The sequence below is a fragment of the Hoplias malabaricus genome, chromosome 15 (genome assembly GCF_029633855.1).
Source record: "Hoplias malabaricus isolate fHopMal1 chromosome 15, fHopMal1.hap1, whole genome shotgun sequence".
NCBI lineage: Eukaryota > Metazoa > Chordata > Actinopteri > Characiformes > Erythrinidae > Hoplias > Hoplias malabaricus.
The window spans coordinates 32,145,626-32,171,684 of NC_089814.1; the positions used below are offsets into that span (position 1 = coordinate 32,145,626).

At 42.9% G+C, this 26,059-nt stretch overlaps 2 protein-coding genes across 2 annotated transcripts in view; one reads left to right on the forward strand and one right to left on the reverse strand.

Moving 5' to 3' along the window:
- The window catches only part of siah2l (seven in absentia homolog 2 (Drosophila)-like), a 28,436-nt gene extending 6,186 nt beyond the window's left edge, over positions 1-22,250 (forward strand). The window contains exon 2 of the mRNA XM_066645468.1: positions 17,099-22,250. Within this exon, the coding sequence (XP_066501565.1) occupies positions 17,099-17,650 (552 nt within the window). The 3' untranslated portion in view covers positions 17,651-22,250. The remainder of the gene's footprint in view (positions 1-17,098) is intronic.
- A 44-nt stretch (positions 22,251-22,294) lies between these two features.
- rbmx2 (RNA binding motif protein X-linked 2) lies at positions 22,295-25,973 on the reverse strand. The gene is made up of 5 exons (XM_066645467.1): positions 25,870-25,973; positions 25,364-25,479; positions 24,985-25,036; positions 24,757-24,886; positions 22,295-23,875 (listed from the first exon to the last, which is right to left on the reverse strand). The coding sequence occupies exons 1-5, from the start codon at positions 25,872-25,874 to the stop codon at positions 23,048-23,050; spliced, it is 1,131 nt and encodes a 376-aa protein (XP_066501564.1). The 5' UTR covers positions 25,875-25,973; the 3' UTR covers positions 22,295-23,047.
- Positions 25,974-26,059: the final 86 nt, after the last annotated feature.

Consider the following 26,059-nt stretch of genomic DNA (forward strand, 5'->3'; position numbering starts at 1 on the left):
CCCGAGTTCCTTGCCCCCTGGTTTCCAAGTTGTCTTTAGGGAATCATCCTCGGAGAGGTGTTATTCTCTCTATCGCGTGCCAGAGTAGGCCACGCCACTCTATTGACCCACAGCGCTGCATCAGCAATAAGTGCGCTCACCACTTGAGCTCATTGAGCATCACGCTCCGGCTCCTTGCTTTGTTAACAGCAATGACGAGGGCAGTGATCCTCCACATTAATTTGCCTCTCCTTGTCCACACTATTTATAGCCACAGCTTGGGTGACATCTGCTTTGCATATGACTCTGCCCCAGCAGATATGGTCCTCGCAGCCCTCGCCATCACACATGAAGGGACACGAGGGGCACACAGGCCTCTCCTGGATGCTGCAGTCCACTGAGTCTAGGGAGGATTGTGATCTTTGAACGATCCGACCAGAGCAGTGGCTCTTGGATAATTAATTACTCCCGTTAAAAGGCAGTAATGAAGCATTTAGGCTTTGAAAACCTACAGTGCCTGAGTTACTAAAGCCATTAGCACATCTGTAGATTCTTTGCTTGTGTTGTGCTACTGATAGAAGGGGGTGGAGGGGGACTAACAATTTTTTAAAACTTTGTGGAGTGGGCTCAAATAATTTAAAGCCATGAATTCAGTGTTGTGAAATATGAGCTTTACAGAATTCCAGGTCCTAGCTGCGTTTGAGCTTGTGTTGGTGGCAAGGATAAACTCCTTAGGAGCATGAGGAAGAAACCTTGAGAGGGACTAGAACTCAAAAGGGGAACCTACCCTTCTCTGGTCGACACCAGAAGAAAACACTCGGTGGATGTAAAGGTGAGGAAATTTGGCGAATTCACATGGCTCCATGAGAGATGAGCAGGAAGGAGTCTGCAGATTTTGAGGCTTGTTGATGTGTAGTGTCCCCACCTGCCTGTGGGCAAGGCGGCTAACTCCCAACTGCTCCCCGGGCGCCGTGGCTAGGGTTGCGCACCGCTCCAGGCATATGTGCTCACTGCCCCCTAGTGGTCACTAGTGTGTGTGTGTGTGTGTGTGTGTGTAAATGTGTGTTTCACTGCACGGATTGGGCTAAATGCAGAGAACAAATTCCTCTGTGTTCAAACATAATTATGTCAAAGCTAATTAATGTTTTATCAAGCTTCCTCCCAAAATTCACACTAGTAATGTATTAGCGATATCTGTTTCCTCAGATGTGCTGCTCTCCAGTCGGTCTGCGGACTCAAAACCAGTCTGATGTTTTTTTTACGAAGCCACATTGTCTGTAAATAGGTAAAATAAAAAAAAATAAAAAGTGGCTCGGTCCAGTTTGCTAGGCTCACAGCAGAAAAAAGCCAGTATTTTTAAAGACCGCCAAACATTGAAAAGAAGCTATTGTTCTGTGCCTGCTCCAGAAAAATGATTTTTGATGTAGAAGGAACTAACTCTAATTTCAGGAGTGTGCTAACTGCATGAAAGTAGACGCAGAACAAAAGTGCTGCCACTCGAGTTACATATTAGTTTCTGTGGTGATTCAAACAGTAAATAAAAACACTTCAGTCACTTACAAACAACAGTTGTTTTGTTTTCTCTCTCTCTCTCTAACATAACCTTCCACCTTTTAAAAGACGCAGAGAACCAAACGTAAACGAATCAGGCAGACTGAGTTTCCCCACAATCGTAGACATTGCCTTTAACTAATTCTCAGTTTCCCTTTCTCTCTCTCTCTCTCTCTGTGTAGGAAACAGTGTCCAATAAAGTGCTTCTAATTCAAATTCTAATTTTATTTATTCAATTTTTATAGGCCTAGTGTCCTCAGTGTTGTCTGAAGAGCAAAACCGATGAACGATCTTAGATCCATGTGCTGAGAGGAAGTGTGAAAGTGAGGAAATCATCAATGGGTGTGTGTAGTTTTAAAGAAGGATGTGGTGGAGGGTGTTGTGTTTCAACATCAGCTGAGATACAGCAGCTAAATGATTTAGATCATAATCAAATATCTTCACAGTCCAAAGAAAGAACACACACCTCTGTTTTTGTCGACTCGTTTTACTACGTCATTTGAACACAGCCGCTGTCCTTCACACGGTGTGAAAATGTCATGATGAATGGACCAATAGAAATGCTACAAAATCTTTTTTTTATTTTCTACTGCTATTTCGTTTTTGCATGTTTTTCTTTGGACAGCGATAATATATTTGTGAATGCACTCATTGTGACTTTCTAGCAATAGGCCTCAGTGAACCAGGTGCTTTCCTTCATCCACCGTCCACAAATCAGTGCACCACAATGCACAGTGGTGTGTGGAAACCATGCTAGCTTTAGATAAATGACCTAGGTCAGTTGCCCCTCGCTTTCTTTACCTTTTGTTTTTCACTCTCTTAGCTCCAAACAGCTGCTCTCTTCAGCCGCCGACGGTTCGGTAAAAGGATCCTTTTAATCAGAGGCCATTTGAAATAATAGTGGCTGAAGCTGCAAAAGCTCTTTTGGGAACAGACAGCAGGGACAATTGTGGTGCCTCAGCTCAATGGCCCCCAAGAGAGCAGCCGGGAAGGCAAGGTGCAGTTAGTCATACAAAGGGATTCAGTTGGGTGGAAGTGCAATTGAACCGTTCCACAGTTCTTGGATAGGGGAAATAGAGTGAGTATTGACAGCCAGACAGAACATTATGTGGTTCGGATGGTTAGTGGTCCCTGGAGGCCTTGGTAATAGTAAATACCTTTTATCTGAAAGCAGGATTGCGTTTGGAAATTAAGAGCCCTTTAAATTCAGGCACACACAAGCTCGCTGGTGTTCTGGTGCATGGTGTTTGCTGTCCTTAAATGCTCACAAAACCTTCCTAAGTGTTTCTGTTGAAATTGAGCCAATGGTTTATTAAAGTAACATGCAAAAACCGAGGTATTGACATGTGTAGCAATATCACACCTGTCCAGTAGGGGGCCTAAGTAGTAGTACGTCTTAAGAGACATCAAAACACCACGAAGCATGAGAGAAACACAGGTTTAACCTCAAATCACGTAGTGCACTACACAAGTCATGAAATTACTAACTGTAGATCTTAGTAGTGCATTAATTATCTCTAATACAACATCATTTGTTGATTTTTTTTTTTTTTTTTTTTTTTTTTTTTTTTTTTTTTTTTTATGTTTGTTAATATTTATTCATACGTGGGAATCTGAAAACTAGCACTAGCTGCTGGTACATTGTTGATTTCTGACTTAACCAAGACACTGTGTAGGGAATGGTCAGCCATTTGAATTTCAGCCTTCAACCGCTTCCTTCTAAATAAAAAAGGAAAATAAAATGAAATATCCGGATACATGTGGACGGAACCTTAGACTTTAAAAAAGGTCAGCAGTGTGGCCAGTAATTTTGTACACGTCATATTAGCTTCTAACTGAGGCCATCTATTTAAAAATTAAAGTTAGGTGTGCTTCGGCTTTAACAGGGAAACCTGGGGAACCTGCATCGACACCAGCCCTTTGTGGACACTGAATCCTTGTTTAGAGAAACCAAGCAAACATTGCCTATGCTGCCCCCTGTGGTGAAATATGGCGCGGTGCCTACAGCCGGTCACGAAAGCCAAGCCGTATGAAATGGCGCAACGAATAGAAATGAGGCCAAATGGTTTATGGTGGAATGTAAATCTGGGTGCAGTCTTTCTTCCAGTGAGGTGTCTATAGCCATTAGGGTCTTCCGTCTTTTTCTTTCTCATTCTGTTTCTCATATTTCATCATTTCCTGATGGAAACTATCATCTGCATTTCACAGACTGTCGACCTGAAACTCTGTTCCCACTGAAATGCTTCATCTCCCAACTCCTTCTGTATTTCTGCGGCAAGAGTCAGGGCCAGAGAAAGAAATGACTGTCACTACTTTTTGTGTGTGTGTGTGTGTTTGTATTCATGCACCCATACTTAGCATTCTAGTTAGGTTTAGGTGTGTGTGTGTGTTGGCAAGCTGCCAGTCCCATCCCTGTCTCTATCTTCTAGAGAGCGGTGGGGTGATTGACATCTGGCTGCTCTGTTGATGAGGTCTTTGGGGTGTATTTTTTTTTTCAGGCAGAAGTCAGAGCCGCCTGGAAGCCGGATGATAACGTCTGTGCTTTAGCTTCCTTTCAAGTCTTGAACGTCCCCAAAGCGGCACGTCACGTGTGAATCAACAGTCTTTGAATAAATATTTATGGCTTGTGTTTCAGAGAGTGAGGGGTTGAGTGGTTAAAAGGAAATTTTTGAAAAACTTACAGCTTGTCTTATTCTGAACATGCTAACAACATGCTAACAGCAGGCTAACACCCCACCAGTGTGTGAGTTTAGACTGTGATGTTTGGTATAAATTCTATAAAAAGTGCTTTCAAACTGAAAGCAGTTAACACACACTAACAGGCAGGAATTTAACGTGTTAATTATGTCAAAGCTAATTAAGGTTTTATCAAGCTTCCTCCCAAAATTCACTTTTTTTTTTTTTTTTTTTTTGCAGTCTAGTAGTGTATTAGCGATATCTGTTTCCTCAGATGTGCTGCTCTCCAGTCGGTCTGCGGACTCAAAACCAGTCTGAGGTTTTTTTTACGAAGCCACATTGTCTGTAAATAGGTAAAATAAAAAAAAAAATTTAAAAAGTGGCTCGGTCCAGTTTGCTAGGCTCACAGCAGAAAAAAGCCAGTATTTTTAAAGACCTCCAAACATTGAAAAGAAGCTATTGTTCTGTGCCTGCTCCAGAAAAATTTTTGTTGTAAAAGGAACTAACTCTAATTTCAGGAGTGTGCTAACTGCATGAAAGTAGACGCAGAACAAAAGTGCTGCCACTCGAGTTACATATGAGTTTCTGTGGTGATTCAAACAGTAAATAAAAACACTTCAGTCACTTACAAACAACAGTTGTTTTGTTTTCTCTCTCTCTCTCTCTCTCTCTCTAACATAACGTTCCACCTTTTAAAAGACGCAGAGAACCAAATGTAAACAAATCAGAGACTGAGTTTCCCCACAATCGTAGACATTGCCTTTAACTAATTCTCACTTTCCCTTTCTCTCTCTCTCTCTCTCTCTCTTTCTCTCTCTTTTTCTTTCTTTCTGTCTCTCTCTTTCTCTCCCTCTCTCTCTCCCTCCCTCTCTCTCTCTAACATAACGTTCCACCTTAAGACGCGGAGAACCAACGTAAACATATCAGAGAGACTGAGTTTCCCCACAATCGTAGACATTGCCTTTAACTAATTCTCACTTTCCCTTTCTCTCTCACTCACACACACACACACACAGCTCCAGTTTCCAGGTTTGAGACAGGAGCTGCGCTGTAGAGTTAATTTTCTCTGGTCAAGTCGGTGTCCGGTTCTAAATTTTCAACTCAGCAAAATAAGAGACTAATTCAATAATCATCAGAACTGCCCTGAGATGTTGTAATAAGTAAAAATAGGGCAGTTTTCTTTGTCCAGTTTGTGAAGCATGTCACACTAATAACAAGGAAGTATTGTAATTTTATTTTTATTATCGTCACACACTACTAATATAAATATAACTGCAGCAAATTGTGTGATTGATTATCGCTGTCGATTTGAATAAAAAATATTAACTTCCCTGTTTAATTTATTGTTGTGACACATTGAGCACGCGTTGGGAATGGAGTCCTTTCTGTGGAGATGATACACACTGCGCAAATGAATGTCTTGGGCTACAGTGGGTTCACTTTTAGTATCAGAATTTATTCCAGCCAGCAAACATCTAGAAAATTAGCCTAGTTCTTACCTACAAGTGTGTGTGTGTGTGTGTGGGGGGGGGGGGGGTTGTCTGCATGTTCTAATAAATATCCCTCAATCACTTATTGTTTAGACTGGATATTAAATACAAGGACAATAGTTTATTGGGTGTTGGACTGTACATAGTTGGAACGTAGAGGATCATAAACAGAGCCTCGGTGCCTTTTGTTTCCTCGTGCTATAAAATGTTCCCACCTTTTAAAAAGCTCTGCCTACTGTTCTTTAGGTTCTGCTGAATCAGGATGGCATTATGAGCGCTCTTGATCTCTGCGCTGCTGCTGTTAAATCTGAGCTGAAAGCATGGGTCACTCTCTCTAGTGCGCCATAAATCCACAAGCATCAGCACTTAATTAAATTTGCCTGCTTTTGCGGACCTTGAGCTGTGCACTACCCTTCACCCCCCACTCCCATTTACCCGCTGTTGCTACCCCTCCGCTTCCTTGCCTCTCCTACCCCTCCATCCCATCCCTAGTGCATCCTTCATCTCTCATTATGGGGTCCTAATTGAAACACATGGGCTCTCTGGCTTGTGGGATCCTATGCCGCACTGCTGTGTGTTTTTGTGTTTGTGTGTGTGTGTGTGTGTGTGAGAGTGAGAGAGAGTAGGAGAATGTGGAAGTGCCATGTAGCCTGCTTAATTGTAACCTTCAGGTTGCGCTGCCACTCTCACTCTGCTGCTAAAAATAGCCTCCCTTTCCTTTTCCACCACGGGGGAAGCCGAGAGGTACGAGCCTTATCCGAGTGAGTGTGTTTTCACCGAATGCGAGTGAGTGTGGAGACGGTGAGAGGGGGTTAGGTGTTTACAATGCAGCAGCAGGGGGACGGTGTCCATCAGTGAAGGTAAAAAAGGCAGTAAAAGGCACCCCCTGGCAGCGATGGCTGGATCTCTGGGGCTCGGCTGCAGGCTCAGAGGTGGGAGTCCGTGGTGGGAGTGACTACAGCTGGAGAGAGGAAAAGAGAGCTGCGTTTTGGGGGCGGGAGAAGACTTTGTCCAAAATTACAGCATGTCAACTCTATGATAGTGTGCCCTGAGCTCTAACATATTAGCACTCTGTTATTACCCTCCAAAACTGTACTATATTAGAATATGTCCAGAACTATACCAGATCCAAAATTAGACTGTGTCTTAAATTACACCGTATCAGCTATAAACAGCACTGTGCAAAAGTTGTAGGCATCTGAGAGTCCTCTCCTTGTGGCAGTCCAGTATTATTTGAGGTTACCATTCAATATCTATATATTTTGTGTATAAATGGGCAGCACCGTGGCTTGGTGATGAGCGCGTTCGCCTCCCGACCCTGGGATCTCAGGTTCAAGTCCCATTTGGGGTGGAGTTTCCATGTTCTCCCTGTGTCTGCATGGGTTTCCACCCACATTCCAAAAGCATGGAGTTTATCGTAAAGCATCCTTGGGTGTCTATCAGTGTAACTGACCAAATAAGTAAATAAAATTAATAAAATATACTTTTACAGGTTAATAAATACTTTATTACGTTAAATCAAGTGTGCTGTTGATTTCACAAATACATAGGATCGAGGAGAAAATCTGGAAACACTTTGTTCTTCACACTCGCTCACAACACAAAAGAAAACCCTTATTTTACTGTAATTGTTTGTGCACTTATTGTATTTATTTATAATTTTATACAAGCACCATGGTTACTGAGGAGATATGTAATTTTAAGTAATAATTATCATAGTCTTAGGTGTCTAAAACCTTTGCACAGTTCTGTACATTAGACAGAAATATATCGTCTAAGCACTATATCCGACACCATGTCAGCTGTAATATACTGTGTCCAAAGCTATACCCGGTCAAGAACTATGCCAGTGAGACAGTTAGCAACAGTTATTTTTAAAATGATGACTACACATTGTGCTAGAAACAACTTTTAGTTCAGTTTGGTCTGCTGGATTTTATTTACCGAGTGTAAGTTCATGTTAACTTCAACGCTGTGGTGCTGGAGGGTCGGTGATGGGGCACTGTTTGGTGACCCCCTGCTCAAACACCAAAATTCGTTGTGCAGCCCTACTCTAATGTTTGTTGGATAAACCTCCTGGGTGTTGTGACTCCATTTTGTAGTTTGCATGAGCAGTGATTATAGCTTGTGTATCTAAGCGTTGGGGCTGGACAACAATTCAGTATCAATATATATCGCAATATAAAATGCTTTCTTATTACTTTTCAACATACAGGGGGTACTCGACTTACGACGTTGAGGGTTCCAGTGTAAGTCGGAACATACGTACATACTGTACGTATATAACATACTGTAAGCAATTATCTTATCCTAACACCTATCCTCCTCGGTCCCGAGCTGCGTAACCGTGTATTCTTCCGCCGCGCCGCGCACACCAAACACGAAGTTCACGTTACGACGTTTACGGCGCAAAACCACTTAAGTCGAAACAAGGCTTTATACAGTAAATGGGAGATGTGTCGTAACGACGAAACATCGTAACTCGGGACTGACGTAACCCGAGGACCTCCTGTACGTTATTTACAGCATCAGTCGCTGACTGACGGTCACTAGAGGGCGCTGTCGTCAGTTCACTGCCCTCAATTTTAAACTTAGTTAAATATTAATATTGACAAAGCCAAGAGCTTTGTTTGACGGTGACGTCATGTTTCCTGTATCTGTCAGTTTTATGTTGTTTATATCGATATCAAAACTATATAATATCAACTGAAATGTAGAAATATATCGTGATATAAATTTTGACCGTATCGTCCAGCCCTACTAAACTAGTCATCACACTTTCATTGACATATTCAAAATCGGATACCTTTTGTCTGTTCATCTTTGTGGTCTTTAGAGGCACGATGTAATGGAAACGTGTTTTATCATGTGAATGTGGCCAGAACTATAGAAACATTTGTGGTCTGTAACAAACAAACAAACAAACAAACGTGCTGCAGTGCAGAAATGTTGTTGTTTTGAAATGGAAATGATCCTAAATGTGAAAGTTATCGTCGCTAATGGTGCAAACTTTGTGAATCTCTGACCGTAACTCAGCCACAGACTCGACAGTTTCAGTAGCTGAAAAATGAACATGTTGTGGGCAATAACTGTGTTGAACACCGCCCGTTTAAGCCCTTCAGTATTTGGTGTCCAAGCAGTGTTCGTCTGTGGAAAATACCCATAATGCCCTGTGTAGCTGCTTTGAAAAGTCACACAAAAGCTTCTCTGAGCAGGAGAACGAGCCAGTTTTCCCAGAGATGCGATGGCGATGATAACATTTGTGATTTGCCTGTACGTACGTACGGGTGCTTTAGGGACCCCTCTGAACTCTGAGGTTATTTCTCACAAACGGATTAGGACTCGGTTTAGAAGGGAGCACCGCACCAAGGAGTAAATTGTTTATAGACCGAAGAAACATTGACTGCCCCTCTCTCTCTCTCTCTCTCGCTCACTCGCTCTCAGAGATGTGAGTACTGTAAATGTGCATGCATAAAATTTAGCAGCACTTCAAAGTCCTGGAAGGGATTTAAAAAAAAAAAAAAAAAAAGATAAAACGTATGAAAGGACCACGGGTGAAGTCCTGCCTTTTGAGTCTTCAAACAGCTGCAGCAGAGGAGGGGGGGACTGTGAGTATGAGGGGAGGAATGGTGGTGGTGGTGGGGGGGCAGCACCACTTGCTCAGAGACACACACACACACAAACACACACAGCCCTCCCCCCCCCCTCCCCCCCCCCCCTCCCATCTTGTGCGCGAGCGCTGCCAGTGCTGCAGTCCGGAATGTTTTTCTGCCTCTCCGCTGAGTCGTCACCCTCTGGAGCACAGCAGCAACAGAAGAGAGAGAGAGAGAGAGAGAGAGAGAGAGAGAGAGGATGAAGGAGTGAATGTGTGTTTATTCTGCAGAGATTGCTGTCCAGCTGTGTCGGTAGGCACTTGTGTGGAGACAGAGGCTGCTGTTCTCCTCGAGCTTTTCGCTGTCCTTCAGCCAGTGTGTTTGTGTTGAGTGCAAGGGATTTCAGTCTTCAGTCTTCCATTAGGACGTTGGTAGGAGGTACATTTTTTTTGAAACCTCGTTAAGGTCAGTGAGGCTTGGGTGTTTTGTTGTATTGCGGGGTGCCGATTAGAAGTGTGTTCTGTTCTAAGTGTAAAGAGGATTTCGAGTGTTATTTGGGCACAGCTTGATAGTGAATATTCAACATTCATTATTTCAGAATAGTGACAGTGTTTATTATTTGTTAATGGTTAAGGACATGGTGCCGGACAGTGGTTTTAATTTACGTTGACGGATTGTTTTGGTGCCTTCAGCCGTGTGAGAGAGTGAGGGGACAAGGCAGCCGTGTCTCTTTAACGACTGGCCGCGTGGCTGGTGTTTTGGCACTGGCGGAGAAGAATGTCCTTTCCAGGCTTCCTTCTTGTAGGACACAATGCATCTTTGTCAGAGGCAGCGTAAACAAGGAGCCAAGGGAGAGGAGTAATTATTCACCCAACTAACACTTAGAGCACATGTGGTTTTGCTTTCTTTTGCTCCAGAGAGTGAGAGAACGACGTGTTCTGACTGGTTTTTAGAAGAAACAGAAGGACATTGCTTCTCCAACTTCTTCCACAATCTCAGTTCATCTAGGTTCAAGTCTTTCACTGCGTGCTTTATTACCATAGCCTTTCTAAACTTGAGCGCTCTCTGTGAGGTCTGTGAGGCAGTGTGTGTGTGTGTGTGTGGTCATGTTGTGCCCAGCCTCCTGCCTCCCGCTCCTGAGGGAACTCTCTCAGTGGCGCTGTTTGCTCGGTTGGCCTCGACAGCGGGGGGTATGTGCCGCGAGCAGCACCCGCCCTGTATGTCCTACGAAACCGCTGCCTGGAAGCAAGGTGAGTACTGCCCCTGAGGCAGCCCTGCCCCTCAGAGGATTACATCAGTTTTCAGCAGTCAGGCAATGTTGTTGTTGCTGTTGTACACAGGGTATATGGTCCTGCAGGTTTGTATTGCAGTGTATTTTGATTAAATTAACTCAGTAGGTGCTACTTTTGCAGGTACTAAATAATATACTGTCGGGATTCCACACGGGTATCAACACAAACGTCTTGATTTTAAAGGAACTCTACGTAATGTTTTTACTTTAAAATTAGAACTACAAAATCATTGTGATGCTCCTCTGAGCTGTAATACGAAGATAAGACACTCTGTCGTTGCTACTCTGGGTTCAGCACTGCAGAAACTGCGCTATGTAACCTTTGGAGAAGGGTAGGTAACCACCCTAACCTCCCTATTCCCCATTGATTTCAGTACAGTGATCTAAAAATGAGATACACTAGGGGGAGCTCCAGCAACGAAAGCTAATCTTAGTGTTTCTTTTAGGTCATACTTTGGTACGCTATGTGGTAAAATACGGAGGAAGGAGTCCAGCCATTCACTCAGGACACCACCAACTTTTGGAATATTCAGATTTAGTTGCCTAGTAGGGATTTACAACATAAGATACTTCATATTACATGAACTATGTTGAAGTAAATTGTGTTTATATCATATTGTATTATGACTTGTTTGTTAATTTGGGACCAACCCGTTAACCTCTAGACACAGTTATTGGAATGATTTTGTGACTGATTGCACCTTTTAAACTAACTTTATTGTTAGTGTTTAAATAACGACAAGCACGAAACCATGTTTCTCAGAAAATACACTGAATTTCTTTGCTTTCTCAGAGGTTCAATAACTGTTAAGAGAGACCTGTCTCTGTAATGAAATTACAGACTTATAGGGCTGGACAATAATTCAATATGAAAATATATCGCAATATAAATTGTTTCAATAACGATGATAATTTCTAAACACATTTTCAATATTTCAATATAGATTATTTACAGCATCTGTCACTGACGGTCTGACAGTGACAGATTAGAGGGCGCTATCGTCAGTTCAGCACTCAATTTAAAATTTAGTCTAAAAATATTAATATTGTCAAACCCAAGAATTTGTTGTTTGATGGTGATGTCATGTTCCTATTTGTTCTTGGAGGCTTTTCAGTTGATTTTACTGTTCATATCGATATCGGTATTATATCGTAAGAAATATATCGCGATATAAATTTTGGCTGTATCGACCAGCCTTATCAACTTATCATACAATATATAGATGATTCCTCATTCACTTTTGCTGACTGCAGTATTGTCGATTGTGTTTACTTTTTTTGTGTTTGTTTGCATAAGAATAAACATCACCAGTGTATTAGCGCCTCGTTCTGTTGAGTTGAGTTTATTTATGATTTATTTATTTCAGTTACAGTATCTGAATATTTTTATAGCGATTATTTTTGTTAATTTTATTGCTCTTTAAAGGGGTGTAATTGCATAATGCTGTTACCTTTATCATTATGTAAGTACTTAAGTACGAAGTCTTAAAATGACATTAATATCATTGATCACTATTATTTCTGGGACAATATATCGACCACAATTAAACACTATTGTGACAGGCCTATGTTCAGATTTAACTGATTGTAGACAAGTGAATAATGTTTATAAATATAATTGGGTATGTAAAATGATATGGAGAATTTTAAGATTTATATAACAGTGCTCTAGTTGGTGGTTTTTCGGATATGTTTCCATTCCTAGTGCAGTATGAGCTGTGTCTTCAAATTTATTGTGTGAGGGGAAATCTGAAATGTAACTGAAGAAAACTATAACTCTGAGGCTGAGATATGATCCCATGCCATCTCTGCTGCCTTCCAACCCTTCTAACCTAATTACCCTGACGCTCGCTGGAGTAATTTCAGCTTAGAACTTTTAGCGGGATTGCTATTGATTCCAGAGTGGCTAGACTTTCGCTTTGGTGACTGATTAGGAGGAAATCAGATTCTAGTTGCCTGATGGACAGTGCCCTATTTTGGCTCATGCAATCCCAACCCACCCCTTCCTTCCCCCACCCACCCCCCCTCATTTCCCAGCAGAAATGAGTCCTGTGCGCACAGAAACTGCTGTGATGACGGCATCTGTATTGAAACTCGAGGGAGCAGCTCTCCATTTTTCTCGTGTTCTCTGTCCTTGAGGGAGCAGGAGAGGCGGGGGGGAGGCAATAGTAATGATGGCATCTTCACTGTTCCAGGCTCCATCTCATGGGGCCTGAAAACACAACACACACACACACCCTCACTCTCACTCACAGCCCCATGCCGTTCTTTTTAGCTGATGCCTCAGTGACACTTGATGGCAAATCAAGGTCCTCCTGTCTCCTCTGAAGCGAGAGATCGACAGCCAATCTCTCCTCCATTTATCTTCATTGTGAAAAACCAGAAAGCTGGAAATAACCACAAGCATATTATCAGGCATTTTTCTGTGAAGATTTCTGGTATTATGCATGACTACTGAAGAGGACGCTTCACAGTAGTGCAGTAAGAGCATGATGCTGCTTGTAGCAGTATGTTTCTTAAATAAATAAAGCAAGCGAATAATGACGTACTGAAAGGCTGCGACACAGGAAGGTGTTTTAAGTAGGGGTTGTACATTGTGACGTCGCGTTAAAAGCCACGTTTTTAATTAATTACATTTCTTTGATTAGTGATTAGATGATTTTCAAAAAATATAAAAACACTACTTTTGAATCGAGATGTTTCAAAGCCACTTGTTAAATAAAATAAAATGTCAAAAAACTTAGAAGTGAATGTATAATTATTTTGAGATTAATGTCACAATATTTCGCAAATGAAAGTCAAGTCACTGGACTAGACTCCAAACTCATGCCCGTTATTCCCTGTCGATGACGAGCTGTGTTCTTTCTTTTTTTTTATCACACTCTTTCCACAGGCCAGGTTTGTTTCTGTGATGAAAGTAAAATTTTTAGAATCCATTTCTTTTGGAGATTCATTCACTGCGAATATACATTAAATGCTTCTGTATTATATTTGTATAATTTGAGCAGTTGAACTTGACAACTCCTGAAAAGCAGGGGGTGCTGCCGCACCCTCGCGACCCCCACCTCCCTGCAGCCAGGTCGTTTATGATTATATCTTCCAAGCTTATTCTACAGTACAAACTTGCAAAATTCCATCAGGTATTTTATCTGTGCTGTGCCAAGTCTGAGAGGAGAAGAAAAAGATAATACTGACAGTTAGAATGCTGTATGTTTCACATCAATAATTTAAGAAGGTGGACTAGTTTTTGGTACCATTTTAAGGTGGATATTTCAAGTTGATCCTCTCTCTTTAACAAGATTGTGCCGCATAATGATTCACGGATCCTGTGCTGGGCCAGAACTGTGTCCGATTACAGTGGCATGGCTCTTCATGACTTTTTACTTCGTTTTTGGCAGCGACTGCGCTGAGCTGGCTCTCCTCCCCTCGGCGTTCTGCGTAAAAGCGATGTGTGCTGTGTTCTGAATATTGCCTTTCACTGAAGTGAGACATCGGAACGGATTAAAGAGGACGTCCAGGAACACGTTTGACCCCCAATCGCAGTTTCCCTTGTGGGCCAAACTCACAGGATGTGATTTGCAACTTAAATGCGGAAATGTGTAAATAATTTAGCAGCCGAGCTCCCGGCCGGGGCTTTGTGTGTCTCCACAGGGCCAGGCTGGCACCAATTCAGAAGAGTGTACTAGAAAGGGAGCTTTTCACATACTATGTCAGCAGGCCTCTGGAGCCCCAGACACCGTCAGATTAGAAGTTTTAATTAAACTGCGAGAGCTAGAGGCACGCGGTAGAAATATTTGGGGGGAGGGAGTGAAAATGTTATAGCCAATGGGAAGATTGTTTGTTTGTTTTTTGTTGTTGTGTGTCACAGGATTAACCAGGCGAAGGGGTTGGGGCTCTGTTCATTATTTTTCAGTTTTATAGGGTTTTTATAAAGACTGCTTGTCTGAGATGTTATTGACCTGAGATGCAGTGTCAGATGCCCTTGGGACTTCATCAGTACTGCAGGGAATTGAGCAGTCCTCGCTCTGGCCTTGCGTGCTGCACCAACAAACACACTCCAGTTCCACTTACGCACCCACACACTTCTCAAGAACTCATTCAACCAGGGTGTAAACCTCTGACCTCTCAAAATTTAAGCTTCATTACAGAACTTTTGGACATCGCCATGTTTAGTTCCTCAAATCAGTTTGATCACGTTTAAAGGGTGTGAGGTGTAGAATATAGAGAAGCATAATGAAGAAATTTGTTAAAGATTTGGTATTCTTGCTCTTGGGCTCCCCCTATAGTTGCAGAGTGGAATTCACATTTACAGCCCTGTCCTGAAATAAAACGGGAGGGAAGAGGGGTGGTTTTCTATTCTCCGCCAAAAGTTACATAGCGCAGTTTCTGAAGTGCTGGACTTGGAGTAGCAAAGACAGGCTCTGACAGACCTCAGTGGAACATTGCAATGATTTTGAAGCTGTAGTAAAAGTGTTACTACACTTTTAAAAAAAATGTAAACAACATCTAAGACTAAACTTGTGAATTAATAGCCTTACAAATTAAAAGCAAAGCATGGATACATAAAATACCATCAGATTTCATTGTCTCACTTAATTAAATTCAGTTAAACTCGATGGAAACTACGAATACTCTGCTTTTCCAAGATTTTTTTTCAGAGCAGGTCAGCTGGTACCTTCAGGAGATCCACTCTTGCATTTTACACCTCTTCATTCCTCAGGAAGAGATGCCCCTCTTAATTTCCATTCTGATACTGGGCCTGGTCCCTCTGTACCAACTTAGCCCCCACTCCTTCCTGTTTCCCTGAGCTCCAGTAGGCACAGGAGAGGGCTTTATCACTAGCCAACTGCCTGCAGGATTACTGCACAAAATCCTGTCTTTCTCTCATTAAAAAGAAAGATAAGAGGATAAGCGGCAGACGGGGGAGGGACACCACTCCCAGAATGACTTTTACACCTCTGACGGTCAAATCGTTTGGCTCAGATAGGGTGAGTCGAGGAATCAGAACGGATTAGAGAGATTCATTTGAGGGCATTTGGACATGGGCCGTGTGCTAATGAAAATGAAAGTCAATTAGGAATACCACATATGTCACCTGTGAGATTTAACGGAATGGTTCCTATTGTCCTCTCGGCTGCTTCTTAACCCAGGGATTTTGACAGTATATGGTGAGGCGGCTGCTGCTTCTGGCAACTGCTGTCAGTCACTGATTTTTCCACTGAGGAGTCCCTGCTTGTCAATCAGGTTTAATAATTAATTTGGCAGATATTGAAGCATGCCTTCAGGGGGTGGTTTGAAGGCCAGAACGTCCATAGCCTGGTCACCAAGAAATGTTGCGTCTTGTTTTAATGCTTGTAGTTGCCTGTACTATAGCCCTTTAATCCTTAACCCATGCAGTAGTCTTTCTAAGTCAATGTGCTCATAGGTTATAGGTTCTTTTAAGTTACATTTCCACAATATACACAAGCAAAGTCAGCACTTAAATGACCTCTGAAAAATGTCCTTTGGTTGGGCACTTTCTCACTTCGCTCCAGTATTCACTGCCCTGGTTTTCTTGTGACCCATCATCTGTCTTTGTTCCTTTTTGTCTCCTTTTTTTTTGTGGCTTTCCCATTTGTCCAGCATTTTTAAATAACGTGTGCTAAACCCTTACACTAAACCTAAACACTATAACTTGAACAACAACAGCTCTATTTGTAGGCTCGGCTAAGCTGATGGAATTTCATGAAAAGAGCTGGTTATCAGGTTATTGCAGGATTTGCACCCTTTGTTGATGCTCAAATCCAATCCTACAGACCCATGAGAATAGTTATTGTCAGTTACTGTGTGCACCCTTACTTTAGCAAGCTTTAGACTTGCAGTGTTTGCATTTCCACTAAAGGCTGCAGGAGAGGGGCTGTTCATATTTGACCTTCACCGATCTTCCTTGTCTGATAATCAAGGAAAGAACCCCACTGGGCACCACAGCAATTCGTCTTCAAGTGATTGACCTGGTCCATCCCATACATACTCCCCAACAATTCATTCTGTCACCCACACGTAGAGAATATGGAGCTGGTGTGTCCTACCCTTGCATGACCTAGTTCTGATGAGCAAGCCTGCTGTATGTGTGGTGAAGGATGTAGCACACTTGAACCTACTGATCACTGTGACTAATTTATGGCTTTGTCTTTAGTTCCCCCAAAGCTTTGTTTGTTGTCAGGTGTCCTTCACCTGCCCTCCCTAAATCCCCTATCACTGCCTCTCCTCCCCTGCCTCTTTTTCCTTTTGTTCTGGTTGTGTTCTTCCTACACCTCGGTTTTCAAGCCCACCTACTACTGTCTGCTGCACTATCATTAATTACTCCATCTGCTCTACAGCTTTTTCACACACACCCACTGTACCATCCTTGTCCCATTTTCTTTTCTTCAGTCCCTATTCTGCTGTCTCTTCCCTTGATGCCTGTCTTCTCTGTTTTCTCTTGCATATATTGTTCCATGCCAGTTTTGTTGTCATCCATCTTCTTTCTCTCTCTGCAGTATGCCTCGGCGGGTTGCCTGCTGTCGTTGCACCACAGCGAGAAGCCGGAGCACGAGGAGGTGTGTGAGTTCCGACCTTACACCTGCCCCTGCCCAGGAGCCTCCTGCAAATGGCAGGGTTCCCTGGAGGCGGTCATGCCCCACCTCATGCACGCCCACAAATCCATTACCACACTGCAGGGAGAGGACATCGTCTTCCTGGCCACGGACATCAATCTGCCAGGGGCTGTGGACTGGGTCATGATGCAGTCCTGCTTTGGGCATCACTTCATGCTGGTGCTGGAGAAGCAGGAGAAATACGAAGGCCACCAGCAGTTCTTCGCCATCGTGCTGCTTATAGGCACCCGCAAACAAGCCGAGAACTTCGCCTACCGCCTCGAGCTGAATGGCAACCGGCGGCGTCTCACGTGGGAAGCTACGCCACGGTCCATCCATGACGGCGTGGCCGCGGCCATCATGAACAGTGACTGCCTCGTCTTTGACACTTCCATCGCCCACCTTTTTGCTGATAATGGCAACCTGGGCATCAACGTTACCATCTCCATGTGCTGAGGTGGCAGTTCAAGCCCAAGAGACTGGCGATTATCTTACGGGTCAAAGCCCTGGATGACTGCTGTTCCTTGCCACAGTGGAGGGTCTGTGAATGACAGTTGGGAGATGTATACATCTGTGTGTGTATATAAATATATACATATGTCTGTTTTAGACATATTCCCTCTAAGAAGGCACGCTGAGATTAGTGTGCTAAATGAGAGGGTCGTTATTGAGACTGAATAATTTGGCATCTATTTGGCAAACGGCAACTACCACAAACTCAGCTGACGTTTTCAGTGTGTTCAGGTTGAGGGTGGAAGATGGTCCTGTCTCGACTGGAACGTTCTCTGATTGACTAGACCACCATACAGTAAGATCCTAGGGGGTGGAGCCTCCAAAGCATTATGGATCAACTGCTTAGTCAGGCCTCAGAGATCCAGTTTCAGTGGAGTCAGGGCCAGGGCCTGAAACAACAAGAGTCAAAGCTGCCTCACACAAAGTGTGTGTGTGTGAAATGAAATTGCACTGACTTCAAATGGAATCATGACTATGTAAATGTTAAGTACACTGATGTCCGAGTTGTTCTTATGTGTATGATGAAGGGCCCAGATATGACTTGGTGTACGTGGTGGAAATAAACTCACTAGCAGGATGATTGCATGACTGGCACCCATGTCTGTGAGACAGAAACCCAACCTCATCTTCATGTTTCCTCCCTGTTTGTCTGCTTTAGACGTTTTTGTCTTTCTGTCCATAATCTTCAAACTAGTGGCAAAGTATGGAAATCCACGTTCTTGGTGATCACTCATCAGACTCATTAACTACAGCCAGTTGGGACAGAACCTGTCAGCCATAACCTATCCCCAAATCACTCGAAGAAATATTCTCCTATAATGTGTTTCAATTTGATACTTGAATGTTTTCGAACTGTGCTGCACTAAACGGCAAAGAGCAGTAACTTCGCCAAGCGAGAACCTGCGATCAACAGCTTTAAGGTCCAGCCAAATATGTCACTGCAGTTTTCCTGAGGCACCCAATTTTGGTTTTAACTCAACTTTACCCTCAACAGATTCTGTATTTTGCCTTTGCATGGCAGTATAGTCTGGGCTCTTGTGACTTGAGGTGATGAGGTAATGGCCTGGTCACTGACGACTGCATGTAACGACAGGAGTCTGCATGGTACGATGATTAATGAACGTTGAATGCAGATGCTGCTTGGATTGGTTCAGGGATCAGGGTTACCTGTACATATGTTTCAGAATGAACTCATTTTTTTATTCAAGGTACACGAAGATCTAAAGACACGCTTTGTATATATTCCCACAGATTGTTATTTTCTGTGTTAATGTTATGTCTCTTTTTAGTGGGTTGTTTGGTCTAGCTCGACATGCGCTCCAGCTCTTTTATGCCGCAACTCTGTGAAATTAAGTTTTTGTTTTTGTCTTCTTCCTCTTGCTCCCTCGGTCAGTCAACCTACAGCGCCTTACTTGTATACAATCCCAAATTTTCAGAGCCCAAACAGGGCTCCTACTTAAGATCAGGTCACGGTGAACCAAACCGCTAGTGTCTTGAAAAGGCTCTGAGTTATGAGACTTTTTATTTGTATTTATTTTTTTTAAACAATAGTGGCATTATGGGGACACTTGACCATGAAAACATCCTTCATAAGTTCCCAGAGCTCCACAACAGTAGCGGTACCATTCACACTATACAACCTAGACATCCTAACTCTGCTCAAATACCTCTGACAACCCACACGTCTATAAACAAACTGCATGGATCTCTCCAGACCCTGGTGGTCGAGGAGGTCCTCAGTTTAACAAAAGCCAAAACTCCCTCCCTCAGCTCAAATTTACTCTCTTTTAGACATACTCGTCATGGATTTAAATAAGTAAATGTTACCCCTAATGTATGTATGTGTTTTAAATCATCTTTGTGTTGATGGATTTTATACTTTGTTGTAGAACTTGAAGGAAGCGCGAGTTGTTTGTTGGGGTCAAACGCGCTCCAGTCAGCTCCATAAAATTGTGGCTTTTATCATCTGGTTGTCATGGCAACTAAATATGCTAATTACGAATGGGGATAATAGAGCATGGAAGTGATGTTAGGGATGCCAATGCTGCGTTCACGAGACCCCCACAGTGATGCTGGAATTACATGAAATGGCTGCTGGTTATAAAGTCCCTATCTTTTAAAACCACCTTCCTTTACACAAGGTCACGGTTTATAAACGGCAGGAAAATGACATTAAGCAGGAGGCTTTGTGTTCCTGTGATGATAGAGGAGAGCAAGTCAACAAGTAACCATGCAGGAAACTGACACACATGCTGTGTCTGACACTGCACTATTTTGGGGTTCCGCCATTTTGTAGTAGTGTGGATAGTTTTCAGTGCACTCAGTCCCACAGTGCACCGCAAAAAGAAACGTACAACCGATGTACACCAGTGGACACCCATAATCCACTACCCTCTTGAGTTCAGTTCCCTATAATGGTGCACTAAATAGCGAGTAACAGTGTATAGGGAGTAATTTCGGAAACAGGAATAGACAACACTTGCCTGCTGTCATTTCCTTGATAAATGTTAGGGGTTCTCTTTGGAAAGAGTTGGATTTCATTCGCAAAAATCACATAAGCAGATTTTGTACCTGCTTTATTCACTATAAAACACACAGACCTGTGTAGAGCTTAGGCAACATTGACGTCATGCAGCCTATAAATCTGAAAAAACTGTTCATTCTTTGTTTTAGAATTCCTCTTAAGATGGTAACGGGGGCCGTCTGAAAAGCGTCCAGACCTCTAAATACCTGGCAGAGGTGCAGCGAAACGAATTCAAAGCTGTTAGGTTTGTGTTTGGTTGCATGCAGCCACCCAGAATGAACGTGAAATCTGGGAATCCACTTCTGGGCTCTGTTTATTCTTTGATGTTGCGGAACCACGACAGTGGGTTGACACGAATTAGGTGCATTAGACTGAATGAGCTGGTTGATCCTCATTGATTGTCAAAGGTTAACAAGGCAATGGAACATCAGCTGGCGAATCTTCTGAAGGACTGCAGCATGTTCAGCAGGAACACTGCCATTAGTCGGTTTGAAGTCAGTACAGAGACAAGTCTATGACTGGAGGCACATTGAGTGGGAGGAACACCTCCACGTAACCACGAGCGCCAAGCACATATTCTCTGGAGAGGAAACATCCCCCCCCCTCACTTACTGCAAGGAGGGAGGCTGTGTATTTGTGCACTAGAGAATAAAGCAAGTGACAAAAGGACTTTGTGGTTTAACCGAATTTAATGTTAATTTTCCCTGTAATTTGGACCAAAGCAAAATTTTGTTTTTTTTTCTTACCTACATTTTACGTCTGAGCTTAGGGTTTGCTTCTGCAGCAGCTCTGCGCACACCTTGTCCCACCTCAGCCAGCCATCTGTCTCTAACCCCCCAACGTTCCAGTCACCCCTTAATAGAACTGGACAAGGCACTGAATAAATCCATTTTGATGACGGGAGCAGGTGGTCTGCTGAGAACGCCACGGTTTGCAATCAAGGCATCAATATTCACAGGCTCCATCTCCGGTAATAAACTTGTGGAATTGAAAAACTTTAATTGTAGGCGTGGATTTAGAAATAGACCTCATTTACACAGCTCACCACGTAGCAAAATAAAAGCCCGTTTATTTAGCGTGTCTTCCACACGGAATCAAGAAAAAAAAAACGTCTGAATCGGGATTGGGAAGATTTCAATGAAATGGATGTTGGCATTTACACATTACCTGCCTGGCTCTGTTTAAGTAAGTTCGCCTATGGGCTACAAATCATTTATCTTTTTTTCCAGAATATGGTTGTAGTACGTACAGCTGTTAAAAACAGGAAGACACTATTTTCACTGGTAAGGACCAAGGAAGAGGGAAAGGTTCCCCAGGTGCGGTTTACACCAAAGCTTACGTTCCAGCGGTGATTCCCTATTGACAGCCATTTAATCTAAATCCAGGCTTAATCAATGTGTGCAAAGCCAGCTCCTAACATGAAATAATCCCATTAGATTTCTGAAAACAGACTGACCGCTTCTCCAGCTGAAGACGTCTGACTGGGTTCATCAGCTACTAATTTTAATCCACTGAAACTTGGTGGTCATTTCATCCACTCTGTATTTAAAGAGCTAGAATCGATGAGGTTAAGTGAGTAGATGACTGCTCACCAAATGCCAGCAGTCTACAGTCAGTGCTCCACCTCCTTCCTTCATATTCTGCAGCTTGGCCTGTCATTGGTTAGACGCCATGCTCTTAGCCGACGGCAGCCCAAACACCACCTCTTCCTCAGATGAAAGATGTTAATTTATTCAGAGTATATTTGTGTATTTTTACTTGTTAGATGGTAAACTGTTCGTGTGGCTTTAGAGATTATTCGATTGTAATATTAGCTATGGAGAAATTCCTGTTGAGCGGGTACAAGACGGTAACGTGCGAAACATCCTGTTTGTTCTTGTGTATTATGCTTTGTGTTAAAAATACCATCCTTTAATGTTATTTCATAATTCAACAGTGAAAATATTTACTTTAATTATTACTATTATTCATTTTCCTAGGGACACCACATATGTTTTGGGATTTTTTTCTATTGTAATATCCTTTTTTTTTTTGGTTCTTTGTATCAATTTTAAATAAAATAATATTTATGTCAAATGACCCAAGCATGTGTTATTGGTCTTAACGTTTATTTACAAGATCCACAACAAACATTACTTCTGTCGCGATCTGTCGCCCCGTCCACATGGATACGTTTATTTTTAAAATCTGAGGCTTTCCTCTCGCCATTTTTGAAAATATCACCGTACAGGCGAAATGCGAAAACGGCTGCATTATCATGCCAGTCCAGTAGGAGGCCGTAGTACTTCTACCCTACGACAGGTGCTAATCCCAAATCAATCCATACTCCCTATGTAGTGCACTAAGCAAGTCATGAAATTATTGAATCTAGATCTTAACCGTGCTTTATATATTTCTAATACAGCATCATTTATATATGTTCATACATGAGAATCTGAAATCTAGAGCTAGCTGCCTGTACATTGTAGTTTAATGACTTATGTACTTCACTACAGAGGGAGTGAGGAGGTATTTGCATTTCAACCAGTTTCTGAAAAACATTACCTTCTTCCACAGGAGAACAGTGACAACGGCGTTTTTCATAAACCGCTGTTTTCGTGTGGATAGGAGGCCAAATCAGACAAAAACGTTAGTTTTTTTAAACAAATAAACAGATTCGTGTTGATGGGGCCACAGTGTGTTCGCCCAGTGTTTGTATGGGTTTCCACATGCAGTCCCAAAATGTTGGTAGTTTCAGTGACTGGGTGAATGTATACGTTGCTGGCCCCCTGTCCAGTGTGTGGACAAAGTGTCTCTTAGTGATGTTTGTCCATTTTTCAGCTGCGTCTGTATTCCCTGTCTCGACTGTGCTCTCTGTGTTTTGTAGACCATCGCGTAGTCTCTCTCTCTCTCTCCTGGTCCCTCCCTTTCTCTCGTTCCCTATCTCTCTCTCTGCCTCTGTCCCGTTCTCTTTCAGTCTCCTTACTTCCGTTTCTTTCCCTTTGTCTGTCCTTATCCCTCTCTCTGTCTCGTTCCCTCTCCCTATCTCTGTCATTCTCCCTACCCCTCTCTCTCTCCTTCTCCCTTTCTTTATCCCCTTCCCCCCTGTCTCTCTGTCTTTCTCTCTCCCTTTCCCTATTCTCACGTGAACGCAGGTCTTCTTTGAATCTCCCCTCGTCTCGACTCCTGTCCGTTTTCCGTTCTTCCTCTCTGTCTCTCGCTCCTCTCCTGTCCTGCTGAACTCTGGATCTGTCGGCATCCTCCTGTCTGTCCCGGCTCCGTCTCTCTTGTCCTGCTCGCTCGCCTCTGGACTCCAGCGCCCCCTTCAGGGCGTACTTCTCATAGCCCTCGTCCTCCCGCTCTCTCTTCACCCTGACAGGAGGTGTAGAGGGAGACTTATCCTGTGCCTCACGTCTCTCCTCCTTCGATGCCTTCTTTTCTTTCTTCTCCTTTTTCTTCTTCTTCTTTTCTTTTTTATCCTTTTTTGGTTTCTTCGTAGGTACAAGGTACACTTCCTCAGGCTCTGAGTCAGATGATGATGCAGTGGGCAGTTTGGGGGCACAGCCTTCCTCCCGCAACCGTTTGGTGATGTCATCGATGTCTTCATTATCTTTGGGGGGGCGGTAATTAGCCACATGATCCACTCTTAAGGTCCGGCCCTTAATCTGTAGAAGCACAAAACAAAGATTGTTGTAAAGCTTGTAGAGATCTAGTCTTCCATTTAAACATCTCAGTAGTGCTGGGAAATTAAGCGAAAACTAATCAAAATTGACAGAACTTCTAATCGACATAATCTTGTCTATATCGTATTGGTTATTGTTATTCTGTTATGTCCCCACTGTGTGTTCATGTACTGTCCCTTTAAAACCACGCTACCAAGCTGTAGTCACGTGACTCTGCCCCCTATCTGCCACATGGAGGAGAACCTAAACGCAGAGGTCAACCGAGCGACTCGAGCAGAGACTCGTACCAGAGAAAAACACAGCATCTGATTTGGACGTGCTGGGTTGAACTACGAGGGTCAAAAATGCAAAAACTAAATAATGGTTCATTAATCGTAATCTTGGTAAAATGTACAATTAATCGTGATATTGATTTGCGCTCATATCGCGCAGCACTAGACCTCAGTGCCTCTGATGCACTGAGAACAGTCAAACAACCATAAATAGATGATGAATAAGACAAGCTGTGAACGACAGATGAGCTACTCTCTGACTTTACATCGACAAGAGAGGAGTGTCTCAGAGTGGACAGTGAGTGGTCACAGTGTTTAAAACTCCAGCAGCACTGCTGTGTCTGATCCACTCTACACCAGCGCAACACTGTGTTGTTATTTCTGTGAACATTGGTAGATAGTAAGGTCAGATACTGATCTTGGCTGATTAGTTCACGATCACAAAACCACTCCAACTCATCGCAAAATTTTATAATGTACATGTTTTGTTTTAGTTTAAATATTTATTTTGAATTGAATGGTCTTTTAAAAAGTGATTTTGTTCTGATTCCGTTTGCTTTGGTATTATCAGTGTCCTGTGAAGATTTTGACCTTGATGCCATTGAAGTTATCCACTGCAAGGATGGTGCTTCTTTGATCTTCATAGCAAAGGAAGCAAAAGCCTTTTGATTTGCCTGTCTTCTTATCTCGCACCAGGTTAATGTTGGCGATCTCTCCATACCTGATGGACAAAGAAAGGGAATAAAGTTAATCAGGTGAGGAACAAAGGAATAGTGTATGGTTTTTATGCTTGGAGGTGAATGAAGGAACTGGACCTACTGAGAGAACACACAGATGAGGTCTCCCTCTGTCAGATCATAAGGAAATCCACCTGCCAATTACAATAGTTTCATAAAAACAGTGGTAATGACAAGTAAATGTATTGTTTGGTGTTCAGCTACTGTTTCTGACTTTACATCTGCAAACTGTGAGTGTGAAATACAGAGGCCAATGAGTGGGGGCATTGTTTAAAAACTGTGTCTGACCCACACAAACACCAGCACTACGTCAGCAACTGCAGCGCTGAGAACGAGCCACCACCCAAATCACACCTGCTCTGTAAGGTGTCCTGACCGCTGAGGAACAGAGTGAATGTAGGGAAACAACAGACTACACTGTGTAGACTGATGGGTGCACAGTTATTATTGATGACACTCACCAATGAATATCCAGGCGCTGTCCTTGTACGTTGTGTGCCATGACACAGAGTCTTTAACTCCCAGTTGAGCCTCCCTCTCGTTTAGTTCATTAATCAGCTTCACTTTGGTGAGGGGACTGGGGACAAAACACAGAGGGGTCCATTTTAACACACTGTGACTTTAAACCTCTCTGTTTAAGAGCTGCACAAAGTTTTTAACACAGATATCCCCTATAACTCCACGTTTAGGGGCTGAACACATGATGTTAACACAGAGCCGCTCAAACTTGCCTTTTAGAGCTGGAAACAGGACACTTGGTTTATATTACTGTTGTATTTATTTATTACAGAAATGGTCAGAGTGAACAAGTCTGTACTAATGAGCCCTCCGTATGTTTCCAGAGCTCGGTTCGCGTTTAAAATACATTTCTACCATCAGAACAGAGGCAGTGCAGACCTGGAATACACAGGAGAACATAATATATTTTTATTTCATACAGAAACGGTGCTGTAAAACGGACACTTACTTCATTTTAGCGGTGTTGTTTCCCCGATTTTACCCGAGGGCTTCCGGCGGCTCGGTTCAAAATGTCGACGCTCCGCGGTTCACTTCCTGTGGACTCGCGCAGGGAATTATGGGAGTTGTAGTTCACTGTATGGTCTGTTCTTTACTCAATAAACTTAAACAAATAATATTCATTATTATGCACATGTTCT